At 38.0% G+C, this 18,324-nt stretch overlaps 1 protein-coding gene across 2 annotated transcripts; it reads left to right on the top strand.

Annotated features, from left to right (window-relative positions):
- Positions 1–562: 562 nt before the first annotated feature.
- Positions 563–17,977, top strand: rfx4 (regulatory factor X, 4). Of its 2 annotated transcripts, none has more exons than XM_079620259.1 (18): positions 563–791; positions 3,262–3,348; positions 3,593–3,653; positions 4,277–4,400; positions 5,233–5,294; positions 6,165–6,378; positions 6,905–6,982; positions 7,119–7,282; positions 8,745–8,845; positions 8,955–9,013; positions 9,121–9,265; positions 9,805–9,899; positions 11,049–11,166; positions 11,939–12,058; positions 13,261–13,422; positions 13,600–13,765; positions 13,898–14,036; positions 16,853–17,977. In XM_079620259.1, the coding sequence occupies exons 1-18, from the start codon at positions 749–751 to the stop codon at positions 17,120–17,122; spliced, it is 2,208 nt and encodes a 735-aa protein (XP_079476385.1). In that variant the 5' UTR covers positions 563–748; the 3' UTR covers positions 17,123–17,977. The 2 variants fall into 2 exon arrangements, with proteins under 2 accessions (XP_079476385.1, XP_079476384.1); XM_079620258.1 differs by having other exon boundaries at positions 604–791; positions 13,639–13,765; positions 16,853–17,257.
- The last annotated feature ends 347 nt before the right edge of the window (positions 17,978–18,324 follow it).

Genomic DNA, 18,324 nt, shown 5'->3' with positions numbered 1-18,324 from the left:
CCTATGAAGTTTCTGGACTTTTGGTTTCAAAAGATGACGATGAATATGTTTGCGTGAGACTTTGATTTTGTCTTGTTTTTTGCACTGATTTGAATGAACTCAACTTTCACGCTCCCGTTTCCAGAGCTAGTAACGGCGTCGCAGACATCAAAAAAAGTTCTGCAATGGGCCAAAAAGTGGCCCTTGGATGGAGAACTTTAAAACTAAAGCAGCAGGGGCAGAGTGTGTATGTGCGTGTGAGGAGAGGGTACGAAAACGTATTAAATGCTATAATGGGAGACGGGGAGGCCACAGTGCTGGGATTGCGTAGATCTAAGCCTCTTTTTTTTTCTGGGAAGGGAGCTTTTCTTATTCAAAACAGCCCCACAAAAGACTTCCAGTGAGCCTTGCCACATCCCCATCTGACTCGAAGCCATTCATCAGCCTGCCGAGCCTATCAATGACATGTCCCCCATCAGGGCTCCTATAAAATCAGCCCCTTTCCCATGAAACATCAGCAAACATTTTGACGGCTCTGGCTTTTCCCCCGCTGGATCTCTGGAGTCTGTGACCCCCCCACCCCACCCCACCCGCTCCTACAACCCCACACCCCCACCTCCATCACCATCGCCACCCTCTCCACGGACCTCACATCTTATGCATCTCTACGACGGGCAGTTCTCTCGGAGAGACGGAGGGAGCTGAGGAGGGGGAGTCCAGCACGGAGCCATTTTCTCAGAGGAGCCCCTGGAACGTGCATGGGAAGAGGATGCATTGTGGGCTGCTGGAGGAGCCTGACATGGATTCCACAGGTTGGTTCCTGCTGCACCGCCGTGACATTGGGACACCCTGGGATCTGGGCACTTTTGGAACGCGAAACGGGCCTTGGGATTTCGAGACCTGAGATTGGCATCAGAAAAAGTTATTTAACCTTTCGTCAGGGAAGCTCTTGAATCTAGTACACCAAGAGATAAGTTGGCGTGTCTTTTGGCCTCGTTTTTAATTGCTCCGGATGGGCGTGCTTCAGCTGAGAATATGGTTTTACACAGTTTTGGGACTATGTAAAGTGGACGGCGTTTTTACGGAGTAGCAATATGACCTTAAATTGAGACTAAACTCATGCAAGGTCACAGATCTGAGTTTGTTGTCCAGTTTAAACGTTTTTTTTTTTTTTTTTTTTTAATGATGCACCTGCTCAAGCTAAGTTTTGACTTGAGTCAAAACTGCACTTGGTACTATTGGTAAATATAATCGCTTCTCCTGAAGGTATAAATTGTAAAGACAACATTATTTCGAATATTTCTAGATGTAATGTTTTAACCACAAAATATGTCCTATTTATACATCAATTCTACAATGTAACACCCGTGGCTTCAAAAAGCAGTGTTACCCATCGTTCAATTTTGTTCAATGCAGTCGTTTTGTGAGAAAAAAAGTTAATTATTAGCTATTTGGGGGACTCCTTTCCACGCTGATGTTCAGCGCATGATTATTAATGATCTCAGATCAGTCTCGCCTTTAGATTGGATTTAATCCAATTATTTAGAGAACTACTTAAACTGTTCACAGAGCAAATGATTCAATTACAGACAGAAAATCTGATCTCAACTGACTGAGCCAACACTGACAGAGATTAATTAGATTCTGAGAGGGGGGAAGAGATCTGTTGAGCTTCAAAATAACAGCTGCAGTAAATTAACAATACTTTTTCATTTAAATTAAATAAAATGTCAGCAAAATTAAAAATGATTGGCATTTCAAATGCATGTTAATTCTTGAAATAGTTGATACAGCCTGTAATCACTGATTGTAGCCTAAAAATAACTTTAAAAAATGTATAACGCAAGGAATATTTTACATCAAGTAAACTGAACTTGTTTATTTTTTTCTCCATCTTATTGCAGGTTTATTTTGCCTAAATTGTGTGTCATCATAAAATCCAAAGCCTCTCAATAATTGTCACAAAAATGAATACTTGAGGGAAATTTAGTTTTGTAGTTAGTAAAAGCACCGAACTTTGTTCAGAACTTTAACACACAAAAACTATATAATTTTGCTCATTAGCATTGTGTAAAATGTAATAGGCTATTTTTGACATTTCTGCTTGATTGTTTTTTGCTTTTTGAAATGAGGATTTGATTATTATGATTGGAAATGAGCAAATCAAAGCTGGGCCTGATTCACAGTATTTTCAGCTTTTAATGACCTACTACATAATCCATTCAGTTAAGAATGTCGATTTTAGCTTATTAATTCCATCAAATGCGAATTTCCCTCACTGAATGTATATTTTAATCAAGTCAAAAGTACATCTCACTTTTTTGTCTTAAGGTGGTCAAAATAACTTATCCAAACAAGTGTTAAGTATCATAACTTTCTCCATAACTTCAGCCGCGATATGAAGCATCAGTATGCTATTGGTTGCCCAGTGACTCGCAGCCGATGCCATAGTAACTGTTGTCATGGCCCGTGCAGGAAAACATGATTGACTAAAGTTCGAATCGAATTATAAGTGTTTCAGTCTTGTGATGTAAGGACACCAGTCGGCTTACTTATGTCGTATAAATGAGAATGGCGCTAAAAAGGTTCTATTATGACGACACAGCAATGGAGGAGCGGCGAGCGCGCAGAATCAATTGAGCGTGCGCGCGCCTGTAATTCGCCTCGGAACAATGAAGGATTCCTGCAGTTCTGCTGAAAACATTTCAAATAGAATCCCAGCTGCCCAAAGATCCGCACAATCGATTATAATTGAATTGCCCCTTCATTATTATGCCCCTCAACTCTTTAAGCAGTGGCTGCGACGCAACCACGCTTTATAGCCTAATGTTTATCGTCCACAAACTGACAGTTAATGTAACGTTAGCCTAACTAACTTATACCATATATGCTCTGGAATTTAAAATTACAAAAGTTCAACACATTCACTAAATATTTCAAGCTCTGTGGGGGGGAAAGACGTTAACGGACTAACTACCGTTAGTTATGTTTAGGAACCACGGCGCGCGTTGCACCTGTTGCCTCTGCCGATGGCCTAAATAGAAATCATATGCTTTTGAAATATAGGCTATGTAAAAATAAAATAAAAATTAGATTAGATTGCTACATAAAACGTTTGTAGTTTCGTTTCGCCTACTGTTTAAAACAAAGTGTTTCATCTCAAAATAAAAAACTAGAGGACGTGCCAAATAGGGCACACGAGAAGACAGCCGTGCCCGTATGCATACGATAAAAAGGCATAATGTAAAAATATAATTTGTTTTTTCCCCCCTCTTTTTGCAGAGAGCTGGATTGAAAGATGTCTGAACGAAAGCGAGAGCAAGCGCTTCTCCAGCCACTCTTCTATTGGAAACATGTCCAACGACGAAAGTAAGTACTAATGTATCGTCATGAATAAATTAAATCAAAATAGACTGCATGAATAATTCTGCTCAAAGAGAACAACGTGAATGTTTTCAGTGATTTAATCTTTAAAAAAGAAAAAACCTGGAAACCTTTAATTTATAGGTTACTGTATATAAAATTTGTTATGATATAGTCTACATATATTGCATTATGGATCATTTATTTATTTTATTACTGATTCTGATTGTTGTTTTTCTTTTGATAAAAGACGAAGAGAAGGAAAATAACCGAGCATCTAAGCCACATTCAACACCTGCCACATTACAATGGTGAGTCTAATTTACACCAGAAATGTACATCCCTTATTTTCATCTTTACCACCGTCTCACACAAAGTTGAACTCTTCAAAGGTTTTAAACCATAGTAAAATGATGAATATAATAATTAACTTTTATATTTTTAATGCCATCCAATAGGAGCAAAAGGCTTCAGTCTGTGGGAAAACTCCTTAGGTTTGAGATATATACGCTATTTTATATAGTTTCAGGGCTCCATTTTGTAAAATATGACAAATACAGTTACTTGCTTTATAATTTTCAAATAAATCATAAAACAGCAATTTCCAAATGTCATGTTTGCAGTCCTGTTGTTTGTAAGTTGTCAGTTTCAAGCATCAGAAAGGCAAACAGACTTACAACCTCACAGAGAAAGACTTTAAATTTCAAATTGCTTATTGAAAGTTTAGTCAATAATACAAAATCTTGCTCGTTTGTGGCAAACAAAACTAAACTCGATTTGTTTCAGGCCATTTTCTCTCATTTGAAATCATTTTTATTACAATTATATAAGTTATATTGATACTGTTATACTTGAACTACACTATTCAAAATGTCTTTAAGAAAGAAAAACAATTTAGATTTTCTGTGCGCTGACCTATCTGTGTTCTCATTAGGTTGGAGGAGAACTACGAGATCGCAGAGGGTGTGTGTATTCCTCGCAGTGCACTGTACATGCATTACTTGGACTTCTGCGAGAAACTTGATTCTCAGCCGGTCAACGCTGCAAGCTTCGGGAAGGTATAGAAGCCTGTATTTAATACGTCAGTGATGAAATCAAATATTCTGTCTTTTATGATAATCGTGTTTTGATGAGGTAATCAAATTCCTATCAAAGGTCCTATAAAAACGCATGTTCACATGAAAGAGGAAGGAAAACATCTGTTACAAAAAAAAAGAAAGAAAAGCATTACATAATACTGGGTATTATGAAGAGCCACAGCCAGTGGTCTTTTCTTACACCTCTTCTGCAAACTCATAGCTGGACAATAAAAACAATGAACATGTTCACCCTTGTTCCCACAACCCCTCAACCCACCTACTCATATAGCCACCCCCCGACACCCTTGTCCCGCTCCCCCGGGTCCTGTCGGAGGATATTGAAAAAGAGAGGGGGCCTGGATTAATGTGTAATTAAAGGAAATTTGGAAGGGTGAGATGTTGCGGAATGTTAGATCAGTGGCTGGAGCAGCGTGGGGTGTCCTTTAGGAAGGCTTCATTGATTCAGGACAAAAAAGAGAGAGAGAGCTGGACCTGCCTCCCTGTCTGCTCATTTATCAAGCCAAGCCTGACAGAAACTTCACAGCTTGGCCTCTTTTTTCATCCCGCACAATAGAGAGCTTCACTGTTTGCAAAGTTTTCTGCACCAGGAGCTGGACCAAGGAGCTCATGGACAAAAAGCAGAGAGAAAAAGAGAGATTGGCCAGAAAAGAAATGTCAGTGGACATGTATGAATCGAACAAGATGATTGAGAAGATCGTTTTTGTCGTAGTTGTAACAGATAACACACTGATGTCACAAAGGTCCCGCCAGAAAAGTTTAATGTGTGTGTGCATGTGCGCCTGTTTTACAGATAATAAGACAACAGTTTCCTCAGTTAACCACACGGAGACTAGGAACGAGAGGCCAATCGAAGTAAGTTCCTTCTCCAATAGAATAGAACTTTTCCAACTTTTTACATTTATCATATCACTTATAAAATATATGTTTTGTCAAGTTGATTACAATCTGAAACTGAGCCAAGTGGAGTCAATATTTCTTCCAAAAACTAATAATTAATTTACAAAGTTCTACTTTTTTTCTCTTATCTATCCACCCGCATGTTGCTCCAAACTCCCAAAAAATTTTTTTAAATGTATTTATAATTTATTTGAAAAATATTTGACTCACTAGTCAAAAGTTTGGAATGATTACGATTTTTTTTATGTTTTTAAAAGAAGTCTCTTACGTTCGCCAAGGCTGCATTTATTTGATTAAAAGTACAGTAATAACAGTAATATTGTGAAATAGTGTTACTATTTAAAAGTTAATGTTTTCCATTTTAATATATTTTAAGATGCAATTTATTCCTGTAATGGCAAAGCTGAATTTTCAGCAGCCATTGCTCCAGTCTTCAGTGTCACATGATCCTTCAGAATCCTTCTGATCTAAATTTAGTATATATAAATTACATTTTAAAACATGTTACAATAGAAAATAGTTGTTTTAAATCACATTTTCACAATAGTACTGTTTTTACTGTATGTAGAAATAAAAGTATAAATGCAGCCATGGTGAGCATTATTTTATATATATATATATATATATATATATATATATATATATGTTACTCGGATCTTATTTTACACATATTTTACACCTCCACAAAGTTTATTCATGTATATATATAAAAAGACTAAATCTACTTTAGACTTTGAACACTTTCTAATCATGACTGCTTTAGTACAGCAGACACATTGAAACTCATATATAATCTTCATCCTGCCACTCACTTGTCCCTCTTAGGTATCACTACTATGGAATCGCTGTGAAGGAGAGCTCCCAGTACTACGATGTGATGTACTCTAAAAAGGGCGCTGCGTGGGTGAACGAAACGGGCAAGAAAGAGGTCACCAAACAGACAGTGGCGTATTCACCGCGCTCCAAGCTGGGCACTCTCCTGCCAGACTTTCCAAATGTCAAAGACTTAAATCTGCCTGCCAGTCTGCCAGAAGAGAAGGTAAACAGATCACTAAAACCTCTAACTGCTAACCTCCAACTCCAACCCCCCTCTCCCTCCTCCTGCCCGCTACCCACCCCTCTAGATCCTGCTTTCATGTGTCAGGCGGACCTTCCCTGGGCCTGGATTTAGATGAGGACCTGGAGGATTTATGTGTTGGTTCCTAGCGAACTCTTAATCTTTCGAGTAGATAATAAGATCTCGCATTGGACAAAGGACGGGCACTAGCTGTCTCACTTTAAAAAGGTGCCTGTAATTTTAAATGGTTTGTGAGTTTCTGATCTTTAAAGCCTCTTTTCATACACTGGTTTGGCAAGGCCTTGTAAATAGGCATTGTTCGTGAAAGCAGCTTTTTTTTGTTGTTTGGTATTTGTATCCTCTTTCTTTAGTGTTAGAGTCTTTTAGTGTCTTATTAATGCATGACCATGAGTCAGGAATGAATTTGGTATGACATCATTAACCAAGAGTTTCGTTGAATTAGTCTCTGTGGGAAAGTATTATAAAAGTATTTTTTTTTCTCTACAAGGTCTCAACCTTTATCATGATGTACAGAACTCACTGTCAGAGGATATTGGATACAGTCATACGAGCAAACTTCGATGAGGTTTGACATTTCTTTTTTTGGTTGCATGCATGCATTAAAATGCTTTGAATTATGTTTTCTTCAAGCTTTTTCATCCAGTGGAAAAGGCTTCCTTCATATTTCATCACAATGTTTATTTGTTTGTGTATATGCATAGGTCCAGAGTTTCCTGTTGCACTTTTGGCAGGGCATGCCGCCCCACATGCTCCCTGTCCTGGGCTCTTCTACAGTGGTGAATATAGTGGGTGTTTGTGACTCTATATTGTACAAGGCCATCTCAGGAGTCCTCATGCCCACCGTCCTACAGGCTCTACCTGACAGGTGAGTCCCATCCCTGCCTATTTTGATTTTGTTAAAAAAAAGTGTATAACAGAATCTATGCTCTTACAGTTTTTTGTGCATTTCCTGGCATAATTCTGCAGGGGCAGAGGTGTAAAGAGTACCTGAAAACCATACTTGAGTAAAAGTACAGATACCTCACAGCGAAAATGACTCCATTACAAGTCACCAATTCCAATACGACTTGAGTAAAAGTCTTAGCATCTGATTTTAACAGTACTTGAGTATTTTACTCAGACTGAATGTAGTCTCAAATATGCATTAGTCCTCAACACCTAAGAGACATGCCAGTGAAAAACAAGAAACAGTTGATTTGTGAGGAGAGCAATCGCATGTTTATTTTCTAAGAAACCTCAAAATTGCAGTAAATCAAGGTCGACACAACGTCTACAAACACTCAAGTCACAGTTAAGCTCAAGAGTTCAAAAAGGGCTCAAGTAAACTAATATCCTTCATAAACGTCTCTTCAATACAAAGGATAATAATAGTGTTAAGTAAAATTAAATAGTCAAAGCCTGCTTGCACTGGACACTGGTTTCGGCCTCATCACCGGTTGCAGTTATGTCCTCATCTCACATATGAAACGCCTGCGATTCACTACTACCTGCTAATGCTCTTATATTCGCTTAGAGTAGCCTTGCCAAATTTGGTTAAAAAACGCACAAGATATAGTACCTTCAAAGCCCTGTGGATGGCAATATCACTTCTTTTGTAGCAGAAATAAACTGCTGCAGAAGAAGTTAGGTTCCATGTACATTTGAATGAGAAATCGCATTACTCATCACAGATATATTGGAGTAAATAAGTACATACTTTAAAAAAAATGAAGTCTTTTTTAGATTAAAAGTTGCTAATATCTTTGCTACTTTGTAAAACTACAAAGTAGCCAAAAAGATTCTTAAGTACAAATTACATTTACCCAAATACTTTGTGCCACTGGAAAGTGGTTATTTAATGAGAAAAAGAAAAATTATGACAGGTCTTGATTTTATTCATACCTATATGAAGTGGATGGAGGGGAGAATTTGGCTAAGTAAGAAGGTTTTGGTGGCATTAGCCAAAAGTAAAGTAAAATCACATTTTAATAGGATAACAAAGATTTGTTAATACTATATTTCACATTCAACATCATCAGAATTGCCTCAGTGCTGATTGAACTCCAAGCCTTGATACTTTTTTCTTTAGTCAAATGGACTTTAATATCTAAATAAGCTAAATAAACATCTTTATTATTGCCACTGAGATCATTGCTAGCATTGCATATCTAACTTTTGCATCAGGGTAATTAACTAACCAGATTACCTGTCAATGACGCATGACTCCAATTTGTATTGCTCCAGACAAGAGGTGAAAAAAGGTCATTGCGTCAGAGCATTTTTTGTGTAATGTACACGTGGAATGTTTTTCTACATTTATGTCCTTGTTTATGTGTTTGATAATGCAGCCTCACTCAGGTGATCAGGAAGTTTGCCAAGCAGCTGGACGAGTGGCTGAAGGTGGCATTACATGACCTGCCTGAGAACTTGCGCAACATAAAGTTTGAATGTAGGTGCCAAACATATTCAATACTCTCAAAAACATGCTAGTATTTTGCTAGTATTTTTTGCTAGAACTTTGCTAGTATTCTAAGGCTATTTTTTTTTTTTATTCTCAGTGTCAAGAAGATTTTCCCAGATACTTAAACGACAAACATCATTAAACCATCTCTGTCAGGTATACAGCAGATTTATGTTTAATATTTAACTTTTTTATTAAAAAAACATTCTCCATCATGTTTTTGCAAATGTCTATGATCAGTAATTAAAATCTGACTCTCGCAGGCTTCTCGGACGGTGATCCACAGTGCAGACATCACCTTTCAAATGCTTGAAGACTGGAGGAACGTAGACCTCAACAGCATCACTAAACAGACTCTTTATACAATGGAAGACTCCAGAGAGGACGAGAGGAGACTTATCATCCATTGTAAGGAATAGTGGTGCATTTCACAATCAGATTTAAATGAAAAAGTATCAGATAAGACATAGCCGGACTGATTCGGATTTATTTATTAGTGTTTCTGTACTCCACCACCACATGCAGTGTTATTGCTGCAGAATCACATGCGGCGCTGTGTTAAAAGCCCCACTGGTTTACGTTTCGGATTTCACGCAGTAGCTGTCAACCAGAGCTGAATCATTCCCACGACCATGAGCGTCGAGCTTTAACCACAGACACTGAGAGGTTAACCCTCACAGTTTGACACCCCGAGGAGCATTTCAAATTCATTTCAGCGTCAGCCTCTCACATGACTGATCAGGTCAAAGTTCAAAGATTCTGTCATGTCATCCTCAAAAGAGGACTCTGAGCTCCCCTTTCTACAATTTCATACGGAGATCTCAAATCTGTGCCAATAGTATTTTTGTAATTATGGATTAGCAACCTTTACAAGCAATTCAAATGGAATTTGACCAATTTGAGAAATTAGTTTTTAACCTCAAACTCTTTTCTGCTGTTTTTCAAAGTGTATCAAGAATTTGACAGACTGCTGGAGGACCAGTCCCCTATTGAAGCCTACATCGAGTGGCTGGACTCTATGGTGGAGAGATGTGTCGTGAGGGTACGTGTACGCAGAACATGATTTCCCCAATTACAACATGTTCCTGGATCATCATCTTTGTTGATCCTGGAACAACCAATCAGATTTGAGGGAGATGTTTTCAGTTTATGTCAACTTTAGGCTTACAACCAGGGTAAGGTGCTTCGACATCAGTGTTATTCGTCTATCATTTCCCTCTGATTTTAGGGATAACTTATGGGTAGGGTTAGGTTAGGTGTATATGGTTGGGACAAAACTTTCAGACAGGAATGTTGTTCCAAGATCAACAAAATATGTTGACCCGGCAAAATAAGGCTTGATTTATACTCTACTACAGTATAATGATCATATAATTAGATGTCTGATTGTATAGCTAAAATATAGGCCTATACAAATATGTAAATATGAATAATAATAAATAAAAAAACTCTACCTTTCAAAAGTTTGGGGACAGTAGGATTTTTTTATATTTTTGAAAGAAGTTTTTCTCTAGGCTTTATTTGTTTGATCAAAGATACAGTAGAACAGTAATATTGTGAAATATTATTACTATTCGAAAATATTTGCTTTATATTTCTATTTTAAAATATAATTTTAGCATAGTTTTCAGCATCATTACTCCAGTTTTCAGTGTCACATGATCTTTCAGAAATCATTCTAATATGGTGTTCAAGACAAATTTGTTATTATTATCAATGTTGAAAACAGTATATATAATGTATCTGTGTGTATGTGTATATATATACATATGTGTGAATGTATAATTTAGACATTTCATCAGAAATATAATCAAGAATTGTCATTACACTGTTTTTATGTTCTTCCAATACAAACTAAGTTTGCAGGTGTCCAACCATGCAACTCTAAATGCCGTCACAACATACTTAAGACCTATCATGATGCAATTCCCCAACTTAATGATGTCTTCATGGCCCCTTTTTGCGGGGCCTCAATTATAGTCCAGATATGGGCTTGTAAATCTGGTTGCCATGGGAACTTATACTACCTACCAGACAATAGTTCAATGGGAGGGTGTTTCCTTAGGGGCAAATCAAATAGTTGACTTGTTGACGTGTTTTTCGTACTTAGGGGTTAGGCCCCAGTATGGACCCAAAGGTTAAGGCCCCTGTGCCTTCCCCCAGGCTTTTCTAATGGTAATACTCCCTTTAGGTGGCGGGGAAGAGACCCGGATGCCTGAAGAGGGTAGCTCAGCAGTTCCTGCTCATGTGGTCATGTTTCGGGACCCGAGTTATACGGGATATGACGCTGCACAGTGCACCCAGCTTCGGTGAGTCAAGCTGTACCGTTTTGTCACAATCATCCTATTAGAAAGAGTAGAAACTTCTTACTGATTTTATTTGCTTGGAAGCTTGAGTTTTTCAGGTTAACTAAAAGTTTCTCAATCCACAAGTGTCAACTTTTAACTAAGATGGCAGCTTTGTTAACTCTTGGCTTACACCATCTAGCCGTCTATGGCAAAGTTACTGAAAGAAGGGCCATAAAAGAGGTAAAAGCCCCCTCCCTGTCCGCTCTGTCTGTGAATATCAAAGGCACAGCTGGTTGCAGTGTTTTGATAATGCAGCTCTCTGTACAAAACAGCTAATTAACAAAGGCAAACCCCCACCAAGTCTTTCCCCCTTCTTCCCATTTTATGACCGGGCAGTATTGCGCCCAGTCCGCTGAATAGCAGCGATGTTTATTATGCACATAGTGGCTGGAGTTACTAACACAATGTGAGGATTGTGCCATGCTCCTTATGAATTCTTTCCCCCATCTCATTCAGAAAATGGACTCAAAGCATCATATGCTTCAGTAACTCTGTAGAGTTTATGGTTGGACCGCTAGTTTGGTTCTGACTTGGATTTGAGCTCTTACCGTTTAAATTGTGCAATAGTATTGCGCCAGTTAACAACATCAAATCAGTTTGATCTCTCAAAGCTCTCAGAGATTCAAATTCAAAATGCTTTATGGTAGTTGTCTACAAAGCCTTCATGTATTACTTGTCAAGGAGACTTGAATTGGGAACTTTGTATGGTAAATTGGATTCTCTATGTTTCTAGGCTCATTCCATCTGATCCACCTCATGTTTGATGACTATGTACTATACCTGCTTGAGTCTCTGCACTGCCAAGAGAGAGCCAATGAACTGATGAGGGCTATGAAAGCAGAGGGCTCGCCAGGTAAGATCGATTTGATACAAGCAATAGAGCTGATCTGTCATGACATCAAATTTGTAGACTAACACAGAAAGCTGATTTGTCATTAAAACAGTAGCTTTCATTAGAATGTAGTTGACTTTACTTGAAGAGAGTTTCAAGTTTTGTTCTGCAACATAAAGGACACAGTCAAACCTCAAATAGGAATTTTGAAGTTGCCATTTTTTAAAAGTCTATAAAGCCTGCTGTATCAAATTTGATACACAAATTTCAAAGGCCTCTAAATTATCAACATGAACAAAACATTGCTGAAAAACCTGTTGTACTCAATCTACTGATTTGCAGGCTTTTGAGGAATGTTTATTTATACGTCTTTCAATCATCATTGTATTGCATTTCATTATATGAAAGCTTTGAGCTACAGAGCTTTGATCATAAAACCAAGCCTTTAAAAATCATCTTACAAAGACATAATTAGGAGATAGACAACAATTGGTAGGAACCAATTCTTCTGAACAAGTAACAACTGATATTTATATGCATTTTATGTACAGTGTCTGCTATATTGTTATTAAGATCTCATTGATTTACATTACAAGCCATTACAATTTCATATTGCTTTTTGGCCATCTTAATAAGCAACAGCACGAAATTGCACATTTTTGCTCAGCTTGGACCTCTGAATAACACTGAGGTGTTTTTTCCTCCTCAAGCATGAGCTACATATTATCATATATCATACTACTATCCATAAAAGTTGATACTTAACAAAAGAAAACACATACAAACTTTTAAAAAAAAAAAGTCTCTATTATAGATTCAATAAACTGTTCCATTTTAAAACAAAAACAAAATCGGACTGTTATTTCATGTCCAGCCTTACAGGATTAAAGGTTGCAATATTAAAACAATGGCTGTCCAATTCAAACTCACATCCTTGTGGTCTATCTGGTGAAAGAGGTTATCCAGCATTGTCTTTCTGGCTAAGCTGGTTGAGCATAGCGGGAAATTCAGGTTAATTGGGACACTTTTTCCATTCATCTCAATGGCAAAATAGCGTCCCAATCACACCTGGTTAAGGTTGTTAAGATGTCTGCTGGGGCATCTTACACCAGCAAACCATCATCCAAAACATGCATTGTGCTTATTGCAGCAGAGAAAATCTCAAATATTGTGATAGTTTTCAAAATCGCAGATTTCTTAACATTTTGTTTTGGCGTATACAGCAGATACTGGGGATGAGCAGATGATCATAGGCTCCACCCCCACATCTACGTCACCTGGACCCTACTCTCCTGCCAAGTCTGTTCACTCGGTGGGCGTACCAGCAGTAGGTTCCCCCAATTCAGCCCAGTCTCCGGAGTACACCAGCATACCAGCTACCACAGGTAAATAGTGACTCCGAACTGATTATAACACTCAAATCATACATCACAGTATCACATTCAACAGTACAACTGGCACAGGCCCATTCCATGCATTCATTAAAACTGTATCTCACAGTAAGCTCATTTAATTAACACGCCAAACACGTTTCTTTGTATATGTATGTCTGTATGTGCCAGGAGCTGTTCAGTCATATACCTGGTCCCTTACATACACAGTGACAACCTCAGGTGGCAGCCCACCCGAGACCGGATCCCAGCTGTCCTGCATGAGAGGCGGACCCCCTCTACACAGCCCCTCCTCCACCCACAGGATGCCAGTTTACCCACATCGGGATGAGCATGGGTGAGCCCCCAAAATCAATGAGAAGACATTAAATGATGTTGAAAATCATTACAGTTACATTACATTACATAGAAAAACATTACAGTGTGGATTGTGAAATGTTTTCAGAGATTTGTACTCCATTTTCTCCAGGTATACTGGCAGCTATAATTACAGCAGCTACGCAAACCAGCACCATCATGCCATCCAGAGTCAGTACTCCAGTTTAACCCATGAACCAGGGCTGCCCACCCCTCTGCACTATTCCTCATACCACCGGACCTCCGCACAGGTCAGGCTCCTCCCACCCAAAATCCTAAAATCATACACTACAGTAATATTTTAATATGATACTATTTATTTATAAGCTATGGGGAATTTCTGAACTATTTATAAAATATCATAAAGTGATTACAGAATATAGATTGACAATTTTCACAGGCTACGCCTTCAATTTCATAAGTTCGTCAGGTTTGTCAATTAAAGTCACATTAGTTCAGTTAACGCCCATTTCCACTATACATAAGGGGAAAAATATTAAATCAAATTAAGTATGACCCAAAAGTCATTATTTTGACATAAAATGTCAAAATTAGGCCATATTAATTGATAAAAAGTAAAAATTGAGAAACCGTCAATTATAACATAAAAGTTTTATGTCACAATTTTAACTTTTTTATCTCCTATTTATGATTTATAGAAGTCAACTTTTTATTAAAATTTTGACTTAGTATTTCAAAATGATGACTTTTTATGTCATAATTATAGGGGGGGAAATCTGGCTTTGGTAAATCATGTGTCAGAAAAGGCTTACACGTGCATTAATTGCATTTTCAACCAATTTTCAATGAGAAAACATTAGATGGGACTTGATTTTATCAACCAATTTTCAGAGTAAAATCTTAAGACTACAAATGCAAATCATTTTTTCGCAGATGATTCATGAACAATAAGACTAGGAATGAGTATTAAGAAGGTAAACATAATAACAGATGGAAATGGGTGTGTATTCCCCAGTATTTGGTGTGGAAGTGTATTCTATCCTCTTTTAGTATTTGGTAGTGTATTCTAGTCTCTTTTACTGGGTTTGTAACTGAGAGAAGAATACTATGTACATACTGTGAATGTGAATGGTGGTTGATGTATTACAGTCATTAGCATCTGAAATGTTCTTTTAACTGTTATCCAGAGTTTTATGGATAGAGAATGCTTGCTTACCTCAGCACACACTGGGCTAATAGGCTGAACTCCTGATCAGAAATACTGGTCATTTAGCATATGTATTTAAAGTGTATTGACTTCTGAAAGAGAACAAAGGTGGAAAAGCTCAGTTAATTGTCTTTGTTAAACCTCTAGACAACTGCTGTTGGATGAAAACAACACTCGCTAAATCTCAAAATGCTGCGGTTACTTAAGCATGAATCAGCCAAAGCAACATTTTCCATGCAGATATTTAGAAAAGGTCAACTTTGAATACTGGCCTGGAAAAGCCTTGTTTAAACGTTAAAATTCCCTTGATGTCTGAGGCTTATTTAGGCCTTGGAATACCACTATATATAGTGAGTATTAGCCTATATATTTTAAGTTTGAAGGTTGTGCAGTTTGAATAATGGAGTAGTTTGTTCTGGGTGCTAGTTAAAACTTTAAAAAGAAAGAAAGAAAGAAAAAAAGACGGATATCTATGAGCTTTTTAATGATCAGATACAGGAAAACTGTTCGTCCGATCAGTTTGAAAAGATATAGCACACTAAGAAGAGGCTGAAGGTCTGTGCCAAATTTACTAGATGTAGCCTGAAAAATTTGGGCGTAGTTATACTGAATTGTGGACAAGCATTGCATTGTTGCATGCAAATATACTAAGTGTATGTACATGCTGCATGTTACTAGTTCCGAAACTGAGGGAATAGTTGAATGTTAAGTAGTCTTTATTGTGCTTGAGATTGAGAGTGTGAATAGTTGAATTAAATTGTTTAGTTGTGGAAGGAGAGAAGTGGGTCTGGTCACATATATTGAAAGTCAAAGCGGGTGTGATGGTAATTTCCTGTCAAGAGCTCTCTGGTCCAGCCTGCCTTTGTAATGGGGGATCAGCTGGTCCTCAGAGTTCTCCTCCACACAGCGGATGCAGCCTCTGAAAAGTGGCCCGGCTAGAGCCAAGAGAGCGACACACACACTCACTCACTCACACACACCCAATGTCTTTCTACCATCCACTCAATGACCGTCTCAGACAACTCAACTAGTGGCCGGAAATCCAGATGGAAAAGCGTGTTTATTAAAATATTGTTATTCAATGGTCTCTTTTATCTGGATGAACAAGAGGTCACCAAGCAACACATCTAGGTCTCTGACCCCGCCTGACTTTCTTTTTCCGTGCCGCAGCCGTTCATAAAAGCTCTGACTGTGGACGGTTTCTATTTAGAGAGCACTTATAGATTTTTACTTCCACTCATTTTCCGTCAACTTAAAATGAATACAATGTCCACACTTTGTTCAAGAGAGCTACTCTGAAGGAGGCGATGGAGAGGAGACAAATGAAGGATTTTGTTGACTTCCCCAGAGAGAACAGATTGTTTTATATAGACGCATATCTTTTTTTGTTTTTTGACTGTTACCCCACAGCAACAAAAATACCTTTTTTTAAAGTGCTATGTTAACTTAACTTTCTTATTTTATGTTACCAGTACAAATGACGGTGAACTGTCGCAGTTTTAGTTGATTATTAGATAGTCTTGCATCATAATTTTAACAATAACAACCACAACAAAAAAGCCAAAAAGATGTATTGAATGCATAACATAGGGGACAAATTTAGCCAGTTGGTCCAAGTTTTATACTTATCAAAACCTGTATGAGTTTCTTTCTTCTGTTGAACACAAATGGCTACTGTCAACTGTCTGTTTACCAACATTCTTTAAAAAAAAATGTTGTGTTACACAGAAGAAAGAAACGTATACAGGTTTGGAACAAGTAAATGATGTCAACATTTTCATTTTTGGGTGAACTGTCCCTTTAACATGAAGGAAGATGAGATGAATTGTTTACTAAATGCACAACATCACATGTGTTTTGTTGCAATGGTCCTCATGCATGTCTCTCTCTGATTTGCAGTATCCACTCAACAGCCAGATGTCCAGAATGGAGTCCTGTTTGATGAGTGGGTCTCCTCTTCTACACTCGAGCGCTGTGACCCCCCGTTGGTCAGACGTGCCCTCGGCCAACAGCTGTTACACCAGCCCCGCGGTCCACGCGTCACGCTACTCCACCGGAGACATGTACTCCCCTCTGGCCCCACGCAGGAACTCTGAATATGAGCATGCGCAACATTTTCCAGGATTTGCCTATATCAATGGAGAGGCCACAACTGGGTGGGCAAAATGATTGTACACTTCCGAGAGTCTTCGTCCAAGACAACAGAAGTCTGCGTGTGGAAAGCTGAACAGATAAAACAGCAGCCACCCATATTTAACCTAATTACAGAGAATGTATTTGAGTGGAAATGACATTGTGTCAGAGATGTTTTTATTGGTGTGGTCAGTGTTTACAGTGTAAGCTGCCAATGAAACTCCTTTCGAATCGCAATCATTGTGTGAGTGCAAAAAGGCAGTGTCCCAGTTGTGCCTTTCCTCGCCTTTTTCTCACTTATCTCTATCTCTATAAACATCATAGATCATACTCTCATTTACTGTGCAAAAACATTCATCGCTGACCTCGTGTCAGTGTAAAAATGCGCACATCTCACAGCATTCTGTCACCACAGGTTGGGTGTTTGACGTCAAATAGTGATCTGTTAACAATACCACAGGGGTTTTTTTTCTCAGCCCTTGTCAACATCAAAGTGTGCTGCTTTCCTAGCATAAACATAACACATTCTCAGCACCAGGAAGAAATGCCTTAATATTTCACCTCAGAACGCCCTATTGGCCAGTTGCCAGGTTGCGAACGTCATTGGAGTCTAAACAAATAAGGGCCACTCACATGAGTACTTGTTGCATGCGAATGTGAACATAAGATTTCTCATATTACACAAATGCAGAATTACCCCAGGGTGATCCTGGGAGAATATTAGAGATCTTTTCTGTAGCTTTGTAACATTGTGTCCCTTTGCATTGTTTATCTGTGTTTGACCTGTATATCCAGTTTTGTATGATTTAGGAAACCGAAAAGTGTTAACCTAGGTTTGTGTGTTTTTGAATGCACTCAAAGGTACTGTGGACCTATTACCCTATGGGTAGGAATAAAAAGGAAAGAATATGAAAATGTAACATTTATTATCTTTAGTCACTTTCTCTTGTAAATAAAAGCACTCAGTAACTTCTGTGGTGACAGCTGTTACTTAAATGATATATGTGGAATTATTTGTTGCCACATAAAGATTTTTTAAAACCCAGTTTGGATTGTCTTTTTTATTATTTGTGTTTTTTTTTTTGTTTTTTTTACTTGACATGTCTATATGTTTTAAATATATATATTAAGAAGTTCATTATACATATTTAGCTATAAATTACTGACCGGTATCAAACACTAATCAGGAACTATTAAACTTTTTAAAGTTTTGAATAGTTTACTTTGTTAAACCAGCA

Source organism: Phoxinus phoxinus, assembly GCF_949152265.1.
Source record: "Phoxinus phoxinus genome assembly, chromosome: 8".
Lineage (NCBI taxonomy): Eukaryota > Metazoa > Chordata > Actinopteri > Cypriniformes > Leuciscidae > Phoxinus > Phoxinus phoxinus.
This window is presented reverse-complemented; position numbering and strand designations above follow the sequence as displayed.